This window comes from Euleptes europaea, chromosome 4, assembly GCF_029931775.1.
Source record: "Euleptes europaea isolate rEulEur1 chromosome 4, rEulEur1.hap1, whole genome shotgun sequence".
NCBI classification, from domain to species: Eukaryota; Metazoa; Chordata; class Lepidosauria; order Squamata; family Sphaerodactylidae; genus Euleptes; species Euleptes europaea.
Genome location: NC_079315.1, coordinates 14,683,140 through 14,696,928, shown reverse-complemented (window position 1 = coordinate 14,696,928; position 13,789 = coordinate 14,683,140). Strand labels below are relative to the sequence as shown.

Below are 13,789 nucleotides of genomic sequence, written 5' to 3'. Positions count from 1 at the left end.
GATGTTCCCTGGTGGTTCAGACTGACGTCTAAACTGATTCACGCACCTGTTTTAAGTTGTCTTTTTAACGGTTACTTTTGGGATATTTTTGGGGGTGTTAATCTTCATTTGATGCACACAGTATGCTCGGCAAAGCCTGTCTTAGCTCTGAACAGTTTTCTGGGGGTGAATAGTGACGCTTGTATCAGTTTTCTTTTAGTTTTTTCTATAGTCAGCCTCGGTGCGAGGCTTGATGCTGCCAGCTAGGTTCACAAAAGTGGTCTGTAGCCCCAGTCATGGTGAGGCTGGGGGCAGTGGGCTCTGGAGAGCAGCGGGGGTTGCCTATGCTTGCCACCCCCTTCTGTGTTGCCTGGTTCAGCACCAGATCCTCCTGACTTCAGTGTTCAAGTTTCCAAGGGAGGATTCCAGTGGTTGGGGCACTGTGGCCCTCGCTGCAGCTGTGTGTGTAGGGGAGGGGCTGTGGCTCAGGGGCAGAGCATCTGCTTGGCATGCAGACGGTCCCAAGTTCAATCCCCGGCATCTCCAGTTAAAGGGACTAGGCAAGTAGGTAATGTGGAAGACCTCCGCCTGAGACCCTGGAGAGCCACTGCCGGTCTGAGTAAACAATACTGACTTTGATGGACCAAGGTTCTGGTTCAGTATAAGGCAGCTTCATGTGTTCAACGCTTGAACGGCTTACTAGTCTGGCGTGTGTGCTGATCAGCCAGAGGTGCTGCGATCAAAATGTTAATTACGTATTGCTCAAGGCCTACTGGTGGGTTACAACATAGATGCACATTTAAAAAGAGCACCTTTTACAAAGCCTGCAAGGTTGTGCTCTCAGCACCGAGATCTTTTTGTTAGCCCTGTCTGTCATATCCTTTGAAATGTCTTTAAAGGACATAGGTGCAGATGCATAATCCGTAAATGTTAGAGTTTGTTGCTGGATACTTGACAATATTATTACTCTAGTTCTTGCCCAATGGTGCAGAGTGGTAAGCTTCAGTGCTGCAATCCAAGCTATGTTCACGACCTGAGCTCGATCCTGACGGAAGTCGGTTTCAGGTAGTTGGCTCAAGGCTGACTCAGCCTTCCATCCTTCCAAGGTCGGAAAATGAGTACCCGGCTTGCTGGGGGTAAAGTGTAGACAACTGGGGAAGGCAATGGCAAACCATCCCACAAACATAGTTTGCCTAGTAAACGTTGGGATGTGACGTCCCCCCATGGGTCAGTAATAACCTGGTGTTTGCCCAAGGGTTGTGAAGAGCTGTACTGGTCTATGACTGTTTTTAATAAAGATTGATTGATTGCCCAGGGGACTACCTTTATCTTTAGTTCTTGTCTCCCGTGGTTGCTTCCATTGACGTAAACTTAAGGCTGTATTTTTGGGGCTGGGTGAACTGATTTTTCTTTCAGCAATTTAGATTAGGATAAGAAGTATGTCTACCACATTGAGTGTAGACGTGTTTGGTTATGTTCTCTTTAGGTGTATCATTTTCCTTGAAGGTTTAAGTTCTCTTCTTCTAAAAGGCAGGATTCAGGATGGCTGTAAAGGTCTCGAATCTGCTTTTATGGTAGGCATGGGGAACCGTCTCGTCTCTTGGCAGACTGAGATAATGAGCCTCTGAAAGGTGAATTATATCTCTGGTTTTATGCGTACCTGGTTCTTTTTCTTCATTCTCTCTTTGTGGGAAGATGAATGGGCCCCAAGCCAGTGTCCTGGTTTAGGTGTGTTCACTTCATTATCTGAAATTGACTGTTCCTAGAACCCGAAGCAAGAAAATCCTCGGAACCCTCCACAAAGAGCTGTGTTTCTTTGGGGCCTTCACCCTTCCAAAATCAGTCAGATGAGCCAAAGACCCAAACATACACCTGGGCTCCAGGACCTTGGGTGGACAGCAGGCCTTGTAGCCTCAGCCCCTCACTGTGTGAAGCAGTTGAGTTGTCTCCCCTCTTTTATGTGGGGGGGCAGGTTCACAGTTCTAGGTGAGATTTCGTAAAGTTGGTCGCATAGCAGAGGAGCATTCAGACGTAGATACTTTTGGGGTATTCTGCAGAGAGCCAGCATGGTGTAGTGGTTTGGAGCGCTGGGAGTCTGATCTGGAGAACCGGGTTTGCTCCCCCACTCCTCCACATGAGCGGCGGAGGCTAATCTGGTGAACTGGATTTGTTTCCCCACTCCTCCACACGAAGCCAGCTGGGTGACCTTGGGCTAGTCACACTCTCTAAGCCTCACCTACTTCACAGGATGTCTGTTGTGGGGAGGGGAAGGGAAGATGATTGTAAGTCGGTTTGAGTCTTCCTTAAGTGGTAGAGAAAGTCGGCATATAAAAACCAACTCATCTTCTTGTTGTTGTTTGGATCAAGTGCATAGGAGTGCACTATTTTGCACTGGACAGAAGAAGAGGAGTTGGTTTTTATATGCTGACTTTCTCTACCATTTAAGGGAGAATCAGACCGGCTTACAATAACCTTCCCCTCCCCACAACAAGACACCCTTTGAGGTAGGTGGGGCTGAGAGAGCTCTAAGAGAGCTGTGACTAGCCCAAGGTCACCCAGCTGGCTTCATGTGTAGGAGTGGGGAAACCAACCCGGTTCACCAGATTAGCGTCCGCCACTGTACTGGCTGGGCAGGCGGGTGGGGCTGCTACTGCAGCACGGTGCAGAGGGAGCTGAGAGTGGGTATGGCAGGAAGCGGTGGAGGGTGAAGAAGCCGAGGCTGCACAGAAACAGTGGGGTCAGCAGTGGTAAGGCAAAGTCTAAGAAGCAGTCCAGAAATCAGGCTGGGGTCTCTTACTTTTCACAGGCTAGGCAGCAAGGGTCGTCGTTAAGCAGTCCAAGGTCTGGGTCACAGGCAAGGTGGTATGGTTCGTCTTTAAATAGTTCAAGGTCGTTCTTAGGCAAGATAGCAAACAGAGTGGAGCTGGGCTGAAACCGGAATTCAGTAAGTTGCTTCCATGCCAAGGTCTTCGCTGTTCCTTAAATCTGGCCACCTGTCAGAGTGAGGTTGGTCCTGTCATCACTCACTGTCATTCTCTACAGCTGGAATGCCTCTCCTGCCCTGCAGCCGTGCCGATCACCTTCTTTCACTCGGCAGAGCTCGGAGTTTCTGCCTTCCATGAACCATGGGGGCGGATTCTCCTTCTGAACCTCTGGCTGACTCTGGCAATATGGCCTCGGGAGGGGTGTGTGTGGAATTCCTCAGCCTGAATAGACATAGAAGCCTCTGATGGCCCCTTTAATCCAGCATCTGGTTCAGAAGGCTCATCAGCTGAATTCCCGGGAGGGACGGGCAGAGTGGGGGAAACAAACCTGGTTCTCCAGATCAGAGTCCACCGCTCCAAACCACTGCCCTTAACCACTATACCATGCTGCCTCTTGAAGAAGGCTTGGATAAAACATACAAAAGCGGTAAAGCATTGTTTGAGGCGATCTCGTGCAAAATGAAACTTCATACCCAATTAATCAAAGCATTGTTGATGTAAGGCAGGTGCGCTTTAATTTAGGAGCTCATTATATAGCAGAGCTATTCTCCGGATCTCTGCCACTGACTTCCTTCCAAGCCAGTTTTAATAGCATCGTAAAATACATCGATATAGAGAATCGTGAGCGTAGGATACTGTGTTCTAGCATTCTGAGCCAGCTGCTATATTTTTTTCGGCTAGTTTACTGCGGGGAGGCATTTCAGAAACGAGCCTTTGCGCTCAATCAAATAGTGAAACGGTTACATAATGGCTCATTCAGGCTGTTAATTAAAATGGCTTTCCCAATTGCCTTCTAGTAAGATACCCACGTTCTACCGACTGGAGCCTTGCCCGCCCGTTCAAATAACACATCTGGCCACTGGCGGCTGGCTTCCTAAAAGCCTGGCGCGCTGAATATTTCATGATATGTGGGGACTCTGAGCCCGTGTGCCTTCTGAATAAATGGGGCAGTCAATGTGAGAGCGTTTTGGCCTATATTGCCTTCCATCCGAAAAAAAGGGGGGAATGCAATAATATGTGTGTGTGTGTGTGTGTGTAAAGTGCCGTCAAGTCGCAGCTGACTTATGGCGACCCCTAATGGGGTTTTCATGACAAGAGACTAACAGGTGGTTTGCCAGTGCCTTCCTCTGCACAGCAACCCCGGTATTCCTTGGTGGTCTCCCATCCAAATACGAACCAGGGCTGACCCTGGTTAGCTTCTGAGATCTGACGAGATCAGGCTAGCCTGGGCCATCCAGGTCAGGGCAATGAACAAATACCCCACTGTTTTTTTAAAAGCTTTTAAAAGATTTATTCCTTATGTGCAGAAACATGTTAAGGTTTCGATCCTTTATTGTCTGTGACAATTCTAAAGACTGCTGGGAAGACATTCTGATTAAGAACAGATTGCCAGCTGAAAAACCATGTAGTCTTTCTTGGTTAGCCAAGCTGGGAGAGGACAAGAAGAGGGGCCGTGGCTCAGTGGTAGAGCATCTGCTTGGCATGCAGAAGATCCCAGGTTCAATCCCTGGCATCTCCAGTTAAAGGGACTAGGCAAGGAAAGACCTAAGCCTGAGACCCTGGAGAGCCGCTGCTGGTCTGAGTAGACAGTACTGACTTTGATAGACCAAGCGTCTGATTCAGTATAAGGCAGCTTCATGTGTTCAAGAAGAGTTTGTTTTTATATGACGACTTTTTCTACCACTTAAGAAAGAATCAAAGCGGCTTACAATCCCCTTCACCTCCCCACAACAGACACCTTGTGAGTTAGGTGGGGCTGAGAGAGTTGGGAGAGAACTGTGATTAGCCCAAGGTCTCCCAGCTGGCTTCATGTGGAGGAGTGGGGAAACCAACCCAATTCACCAGATTAGTGTCCGCCACTCATGTGGAGGAGTGGAGAATCAAACCTGGTTCTCCAGATCAGAGTCCACTGAGGGTTATATAAGGGTTCTTGAATGGGGAGTATATAAGGGTTCTTGAATGAGGGGGGGAGAGAGAGAAAGAGAGAGCAGTGCTTCACGGGTCTCCCTTCTCATCCGTTTGTAGCCCGAGCGGTGGTGGAGGTTTAAGCTATGGCCAAGTCCAAGAACCACACCAGTCTCGCCAATGGCACAGAAATGGCATTAAGAAGCCCAGGTCAAATTGATATGAACCTCTGAAGGGGGTTGATCCCAAGTTCCTGAGGAACATGCGCTTTGCAAAGAAGCACAACAAACAAGGGCTAAAATAAATGCGGGCAAACAATGCCAAGTAACCATCTTGCCTTTAGATGGCGAAAGGGACTGACTTGGTTGGAATCCGATCAGCAGTTTTTCACTCAAGGCATTTTGTATAAATAAAATTAGAGAGAAAGAGAGAGAGAGAGAAATATCTTTGCCTTATATAAACTAATTTAAACGCGGATGATTTGCAATTCAGAAGCATAGGCATCTTGTGTTAATGGTGCATTGTTCTGCACTCTGGAAGTCTTCTGTTAAATATTACCTTTTACACAGGTGCCCAGGTGCCTGTGTGCATAGGGGCCCTGTGGTGCAGAGTGGTAAGCTGCAGTACTGCAGTCAAAAGAACTGCTCACAACCTGAGTTCGATCCCGACAGAAATCAGTTTCAGGCAGCCGGCTCAAGGTTGACTCAGCCTTCCATCCTCCTGCGGTCGGTAAAATGAGTACCCAGCTTGCTGGGGGTAAAGGGAAGATGACTGGGAAAGGCATTGGCAAACCACCCCATAAACAAAGTCTGACTAGTAAACGTCAGGATTGACGTCACCCCATGGGTCAGAAATGGCCCGGTGCTTGTACAGGGGACTTAACTTTACCTTTTACTATGTGCAAACTCCCAATTTACTGAAATACATTGGCTTGGGTTTATGTAGGTGGTGCTGCGGTTGCTAATCTGTGGGTCCTGTTTAAAGCCCCGACCAACTGCTTGTTGTGCAAGACGCACATCTTACTTAACAAGTTCCCTTTTTTCCCCATTCCCCTTCCCCAGATCCACAATAACTTTGTGGTCCCGGCGACGATATTCTCAACACGTATCAGTGATTTCACTCTTTGGTGGAGGGCGGTGGGGGGTGGGATGGATATTCATCATTGTTGCCCTATACAGAAAAGATTTATTTTCACAGACTGACAAAACAAAATCGCAATTCATCTGTAACTTAACATGACTGATTTGAATAGCTGGAAATGTAATGCAGTGCCTGCCTGCTTTATTTTCCCTTCTCGCTGAGAGAGCACTTTTCCTTAGGGAGCGCAGAGGGTCCCAGTGTTCAGCTTGGCTTCTGCTGCATTTCCGTTACATAAAAGTGTCTTGTGCTGCCTTTCGGAAAGATATGTTCGCAGCGGCCTGCTGTGCTCCTGTGCTTTCTGGCCTCCTTATATATTGTGAACATCTTTAGCTGCTGCTTGAATATTACATTTTCACTGTGGGGGGTGGGTGGGTGCAGAACAAATAATGAGGCCGTAGACTGAATTCTGGGAAGTGGTAATTAGGTTTCTCGTGAATATCCGCTCTGAGTGAACTCGCTCCTCAATTTAACCTGTTTCATATTTATTTTTTAAGATATATAGTGATGGGTTATTTTGAATTTTTTGCATTCTTTGAGGATCACTAGTGGCAGTTTTCTTTGTGGCAACTGAGGATGACTAGTGGCAATTGGATACTAGTCATGATGCATGCCCATTCTCTCCAGGATCAGAGGAGCATGCCTATTATATTACGTGGAACAGAGGCAGGATAATGCTGCTGCAGTCGTCTTGTTTGGGGGCTTCCTAGAGGCACCTGGTTGGCCACTGTGGGAACAGACTGCTAGACTTGATGGGCCTTGGTCTGATCCAGCAGGGCTTTCCTTATGTTCTTAATATAATTATATTATATATAATTATATTAGGTGCTGTGGAACAGAGGCAGGATAATGCTGCTGTAGTTGTCTTGTATGTGGGCTTTCTAGAGGCACCTGGTTGGCCACTGTGGGAACAGACTGCTGGACTTGATGGGCCTTGGTCTGATCCAGCATGGCTTTTCTTATGACCACCTAAGTGGTCTTTAGGTAATTATTTACACCCAACAGAATACCCAATTTAACTGGCCCTGCATCATCCTGCGGTGTTAAATGTTTCAGGCCAGCCAGAGGCGTAATTAAATCGCTACGATGCAGAGCCTCCCTTTGCTCCATTCCCTCCTTGCAGAAGAGGCGGGGCTCGGGAGCTTTGTGACACCAAATGACCAGCTGGCGCCACATCTTCCTGAATGCCCTGTCTGTCTTCCTTCCGCCAGATGAACGCCCTGGACACCCTGGGCCAAACCGCCTTGCACCGGGCTGCCATGGCTGGGCACCTGCAGACCTGTCGCCTCCTGCTGAGTTATGGCTCCGACCCGTCCATCATCTCCCTCCAGGGCTTCACTGCGGCGCAGATGGGCAACGAAGCCGTGCAGCAGATACTCAACGGTGGGTGTTGGCGTTGAGGGAATTGGGGCCGAGGGGCGACCAGGGGTAGGGGGCTGTGGATGAGTGGCCGATAGGGTTGCCAGGTCCCTCTTTGCCACCGGCGGGAGGTTTTTGGGGCAGAGCCTGAGGAGGGCGGGGTTTGGGGAGGGGAGGGACTTCGATGCCATAGAGTCCAGTTGCCAAAGTGGCCATTTTCTCCGGATGAACTGATCTCTATTAGCTGGAGATCAGTTGTAATAGCATGAGATCTCCAGCTAGTACCTGGAGGTTGGCAACCATAGTGGCCAAGCATCCACCTAGCACGCAGAAGGTTCTGTGTCCATAATCATAGGCGTGCTGCCTTCTACTGAATCAGACCGCCGGCACATCGAGGTCATTATCTTCTACCCCTGTCGTGAGCGGCTCTCCAGGATCTCAGTCAGAGGTCTTTCTCGATGGGTGTTCGTCTGCCTGTAGCAGTCAAAAAGATCAAGAGTCCAGCAGCGCATTTTTCGACACCCATTTATTCCTGTGTTGGCGCTCTGCCTAGGCTTGTGCCATTTGAATACCAAAATCTCAATAGCGCAGCAAATAAAACTTGTGTGTGTGTGTGTAAAGTGCCTTCAAGTCACAGCCAACCTATGGTGACCCCTTTTTGGGGTTTTCATGACAAGAGACTAACAGGTGGTTTGCCAGTGCCTTCCTCTGCACAGCAGCCCTGGTATTCCTTGGTGGTCTCCCATCCAAATACGAACCAGGGCTGACCCTGCTTAGCTTCTGAGATCTGACGAGATCAGGCTAGCCTGGGCCATCCAGGTCAGGAAGAAATAAAACTTGCTCTTCTCTTAACTTGGGGATGTCCCCGGAAGGAGGCCAGTCATCCTCATATTTCTCCCTCCTGCAAGTTCCATAGCAATGCAGAGCCGTCTCCCTTGTGAGATTCAATGGCGCACCATCTTCAATTTTGTACGGGTGAGATTTCCCCTGTGGGATTGCCCCTGTGGGAAGAGCTGTATTGAAACAATTTTACATATTCTTTTCTGTTGCTCTTATTATGATGAAATTCAATTCAAACGGTTAACGCCTATCTTGGTAAACAAGACTGGATTATCTGATCCTGCAAAGGTGTCTTTTCTGTTGAATAATCGCTCTCCCAATATGAGAAAGTGGCAAAATACTGCCGAAGTGTCATAAAGGTGCGACATGACAAAACTCAGGGATGAATATTGTTTATGTTTGTAACATTATTCGAGCCATATGAAATATTTTATTGTATAACTTAAGATTTCTTTTTTAAGCCATTAAAGGTTTTGGTATTGGTTGGTCCAGCAGCACCTTACAGACAAACAAAATTTCTGGCAGGGTGTGAGCTTTCGTGAGGGACAGCTCCCTTTTTCAGAGGTCTTTCGCGTCACCTACCGCCTGATCCTTTTAACTGGAGAGGCCGGGATTGAACCTGGGACTTTCTTCATGCAAAGCAGAGGCTCTCCCAAATGAGGCACTTGGTTCGGTTCCCGGTTTCTCCAGTTAAGAAGATCAGGGAGTAGGGGGAAGCAAAGGACCTCTGCCTTCAGCTCTGGAGAGCTGCTGCTAGTCAGTGTAGGCAATACTGAAATTGATGGGTCAATGGTCTGATTCAGTGTAAGGCAGGTTTCATGTGCTCAAGGGGTAAAGATGGATGAAAATGGCACTAATCAGCACTGAAGCAACATGATTGTTTGCAACAGGTGTTGAAAATCAACAAAAACAGAATGGACTTTTCAAAACCCACAAAAATACCCACAAAAGGCAAACAGTCTCCATTCCTCACTGTGCATGTTTTTCTTTGTGTAATTCTCTCAAAACTTCTGCTCATTCACCTAACCATCCCCCTGCTGTCTTTTAAATGTTCCCCATGCTTCAGTTGCGCACTTGATGGGTGGGATTCAGAGAAGTGCAATTGGAGCCAGGTGTGCAGCGGGGGTGGGGTTTCTGCTGTTTTTCTACTGTGGCCCCCGGCCCCCTCTCCAAAGTATCTTGTGGTATAAGATAAGGCAGAGCTGGAGGGAGGGAATCTGTGTTTTGATTTTGGTTCCGAAAGACGGAAATGCTATTGACTGTCCAGCTCTTCTGTAGACGGCTTGCTACAGTTTTGACATGGCTGAGTTCCAATTCCCCATGCATGGATTTCCTAGGTTTTCCATTAACCATTAAATGTTGATTATTTTTTTTAAATGATACTTCTTTGTTTTCTGTTGAGTAAGTATAAATTATACTCACCCCTCTTCTTCGTCTGTGCTAAAGCAGTCTCCAGCGTGGTGTAGTGGTTAAGAGCGGTGGACTCTAATCTGGAGAACCGGGTTTGATTACCATCTCCTCCACATGAGTGGCAGACGCTAATCTGGTGAACCGGGTTGGTTTCCCCACTTCTCCACATGAAAGCAGCTTGGGCTAGTCACAGCTCTCTTTGAAGCTGGTTTGATTCTTCCTTAAGTGGTAGAGAAAGTTGGCATATAAAAACCAACTCTTCTTACATTTCCATGCTAACTTACCTAGCGTGCTAAGCGAACCAAAGAATCCCTGCATTTCCATTAGCGTGAAGGAGCTTGCAACAGAAGGGAAAGAGGCCGGGCCATGGAACAGAAGATAGACCACGGGTGCTGGAGGTTTTCGCTTATTTGCGCAGCAGTGCTTCGGCTCCTTTTCCCGACCTTTCTCAAACGAGGAAACTTTTAACGATGCTATCAGAAAGTGTGCGCCTGTTTGCCTGCTGGTGCACAAAGACATCGCCCCATTCCATGTCTAGCCGTAGCTTCTGTTAGCAAGAAGCAGAATCCCTTACTGTCGTTAATTAAAATTTATATAAGCATAGGATTTTCCTGGGAAGTCGGGAGATGATGTTGGCTGAGCCCGATGAATGGTAGAGGAGTCATCTGTTGTTGCAGCTATTGTTAAAACTCAGTAGAAACAGACTTTGAAAGGGAGCCAGTATAAGAGGCAGATCTTAATATAATTTTAAAATATGAAAAATTATGAGGAATGATCAGTTACCTGAATTTAGAAAATGCCGGTGCTGTCAGGAGGACTTTTTCTAATATTTAGGTATTTAGTTATTTTACTTATACCCCGCCTTTGTCCCCCATACGGACCCAAAGGAAGTTGTATTGTTCTCCTACCCTCCACTTTATCCTCATGCCAATGATCTTGTGTAGTAGGTTAGGCTGAGTGTGCGTGATTGGCCCAAGGTCACCTACCAAGCTTCCATGGCAAAGCGGGGATTTGAACCTGGGTCCCTCGGATCCTAATCAGACACTCTAACCCAGCGTTTCTAAACCTTTTTACCCTTGCGGAACCCTTGAAATAATATTCATCTCAGGGAACCCCTACATATGATTTCATATGATTTACATTGTTGTTTTAAGGATGTTTTAACTTTGTAATACTGGTCAATGACCACAATAAATTATCTGACACTATATGATTTACGTATGATTAGCCTATTAATTACTATTTCTCGTGGAACCCCTAGCGATTTCTCGTGGAACCCTAGGGTTCTGGGGAACCCTGGTTAAGGAATGCTACTCTATCCGCTACACTATACTGGCTCACTATATTTATCTCCTGGGCGCACTGAGGCTTGGGAGTTAAAATAAACCAACCTTTCAAAAACATTTTGAAATCTAAAAATGAGAGCTAGTATTGAATTTGCAGCCAGACATACATGTGGGTGGGGTAAATAAGTGAGAAACAGCAATATTTTTTTGCATTATTTATTTTACACCCTTGATCAATATAGGATGAAAAATGTGAGCACTGACGTGGGAATTTCCAGATCCATTTTAATTTTTTGTGTACAGCAGTGCAGGATTCCACAGTGTTTCAGACAGGAGCATTCATCATGGCAGAGAAGAGCCCCAAACAGCCAAACCCTGGGATTTTAGCTTTTCTAAAAAGATTGCATGGGCAGACCTTCAAGAGAGGAGAACTGCGCATTTAACGCATAGTACTAGATCCCGTTCTCCTTCTTTCAGGGATGGCCGATAAATGCTTAAAATTGCATGCTCTGACACCACACCGTGCAACTCTTCATTACAATGCCTTATAAGAGTTTTCAAGTGAAACTTTCGTTCTACTTTGGACAACAGATATGCATGTGTATGTATAGAAAACCTTTTTGAAAAAGGCTCTAAGTGCTCATCAGTAACAATAATAAACTAAGTTTTTTACTGAATGGGAGCCGATAGGGTATTTAGCATTGACTGTGTTAGAAGTATTTCATTCTTTCTTATCCTTACAATGACCCGGTAAGATACGAGAGTATTATCTCGATGCAGGCGAAGAAGAAGCAAAAGAAGAGTTGATTTTTATATGCCGACTTTCTCTACCACTTAAGGGAGACTCTTAACCAGCTTACAATCACCTTCCCTTCTCCTCCCCACAACAGACACCCTGTGAGACAGGTGGGGCTGAGAGAGAGTGACTAGCTCAAGGTCACCCAGCCAGCTTCGTGTGTAGGAGTGGGGAAACAAATCCAGTTCACCAGATTAGCCTCCGCCGCTCATGTGGAGGAGGGAATCAAACCCGATTCTCCAGATCAGAGTCCACTGCTCCAAATGGTATTAAAACTGATAACGGCTTCCTTTAAAGTCACTTCGAGATGAAATTTGACCAGAAGAAGTCCCTGTTCATAGCTTAGCCCTGGTTAACACATACAGTGGAGTGAGTGGTAATGGAGTAATGGGAAGTGGTAATGGAGGTGGTGGACTCCGTGAGCATTTGTTCAAAACTCCCTTACATTCATAAATCTTTATAGGTGGAAAACTTGTAGCAGCTGCAAAGGGCTAGGGCTAGGCTAAAACCTTTTCCCAAGTCAGAGGGACTCACCTGATAAGCGCAAGACACGGGAGCCAGTGTGGTGCAGTGGTTAAGAGCGGTGGTTTGGAGCGCCGGACTCTGATCTGGAGAACCGGGTTGGTTTCCCTGCTCCTACGCACAAAGCCAGCTGGGTGACCTTGGGCTAGTCACAGCTCTCTTCGAGCTCTCTCAGCTCCACCTACCTCACAGGGTGCCTGTTGTGGGAAGGGGAAGGGAAGGAGATTGTAAGCCGGTTTGATTCTTCCTTAAGTGGTAGAGAAAGTCAGCATATCAAAACCAACTCTTCTCCTTCCAATTTTTAAAATCTGCTTGGAGATTTTGGATGAATGGGTGATAAAAATGAATCACCCTCCCCACTGTATCCTGAGGTGGGACGACCCATTCTGCTGCCTCAGAATTCCGCCACCCGATTCTGCTGCAGACCAGCCTACGTCACTACGTTGCCCTCCCAACAAGGGTCTTTACGCCTTCCTGTGTTATGAGAAGGGGAAGGGCAACGTGTTTCCTGACTGAACCGCTGGCAGCTTCTGTAAGCCTCAGAGACTTATCGCTATCTCCTCTGTCACGCAGAGAGCACGCCGGTGCACACATCGGACGTGGATTATCGACTCTTGGAGGCCTCAAAAGCTGGAGACTTGGAAACTGTGAAGGTAGGCAGGCGCAAGTAGCGTCTTTGAGTGAAGGTTTTATTTGTTGGCAACATGACGGTTGTAGCGCATTACCCTTATAAAGTAGCGTTTGCGCTCTTTCTGCAGAAGAGTTGAACGGGGAAAGTGTCGTGTATACAAGATGGGGCAGCCAGTTTATTTAAGGCCGCGACTAAAATTTAAGCTTTCTAATCCCATTTCCATTTTGAATTCACTGAGCCTCAGAGCACGCTAAGAGAGCCCCTGGCATCTGTGCTCCACCTTTAACGTGGAGACGGGTTTTTCCCGCCTTCCTTCCCTGTTGCACATGCGCTTTTGAATATTGATTTATGTGGCGTACTTGTGTCACTTTTTTCCTGGCGCCTGGGACTCACAGCAGCCTAGACCGGGGCTCCGGAAGCTTTTTGAGCCTGTGGGCACCTTTGGAATTCTGACACAGCATGGTGGGCCCAGCAACAAAATGGCTGCTGCAACTTACCTTCAGTGTGATAAACAGCAACACCACCTCTATGTACATGTACTGCTATCTCAAATGTACACGCAGATGAGCCAGCCACATGAAATAACATTCACAAAATCATGATGCATGTATGCAAAAATATAATATAAATCCCACCAATACAGTTCCACATAAGGTCAGCTCAGTACAAGTCAAGTCACTGCGGTTGTACTGAGCCACCTTTATGTGGAATTGTTCTGTAACTTTAGGATATCCATTATATAGTAGTAACTTTAGGGATTTTCATTGTATAGTAGATAGTTAAAGGTAAAGGTCCCCTGTGCAAGCACCAGGTCATTCCTGACCCATGGGGTGACGTCACATCCCGACGTTTCCTAGGCAGACTTTGTTTTACGGGGTGGTTTGCCAGTGTCTTCCCCAGTCATCTTCCCTTTACCCCCAGCAATCTGGGTACTCATTTT

General features: G+C 47.0%; 1 protein-coding gene across 1 annotated transcript in view; it reads left to right on the top strand.

The window, feature by feature from the left end:
• TNKS (tankyrase) overlaps positions 1-13,789 on the top strand; it is a 113,747-nt gene that overhangs the window by 74,290 nt on the left and 25,668 nt on the right. The window contains exons 12-13 of the mRNA XM_056848276.1: positions 7,217-7,388; positions 12,792-12,871. Of these exons, the coding sequence (XP_056704254.1) occupies positions 7,217-7,388; positions 12,792-12,871 (252 nt within the window). The remainder of the gene's footprint in view (positions 1-7,216; positions 7,389-12,791; positions 12,872-13,789) is intronic.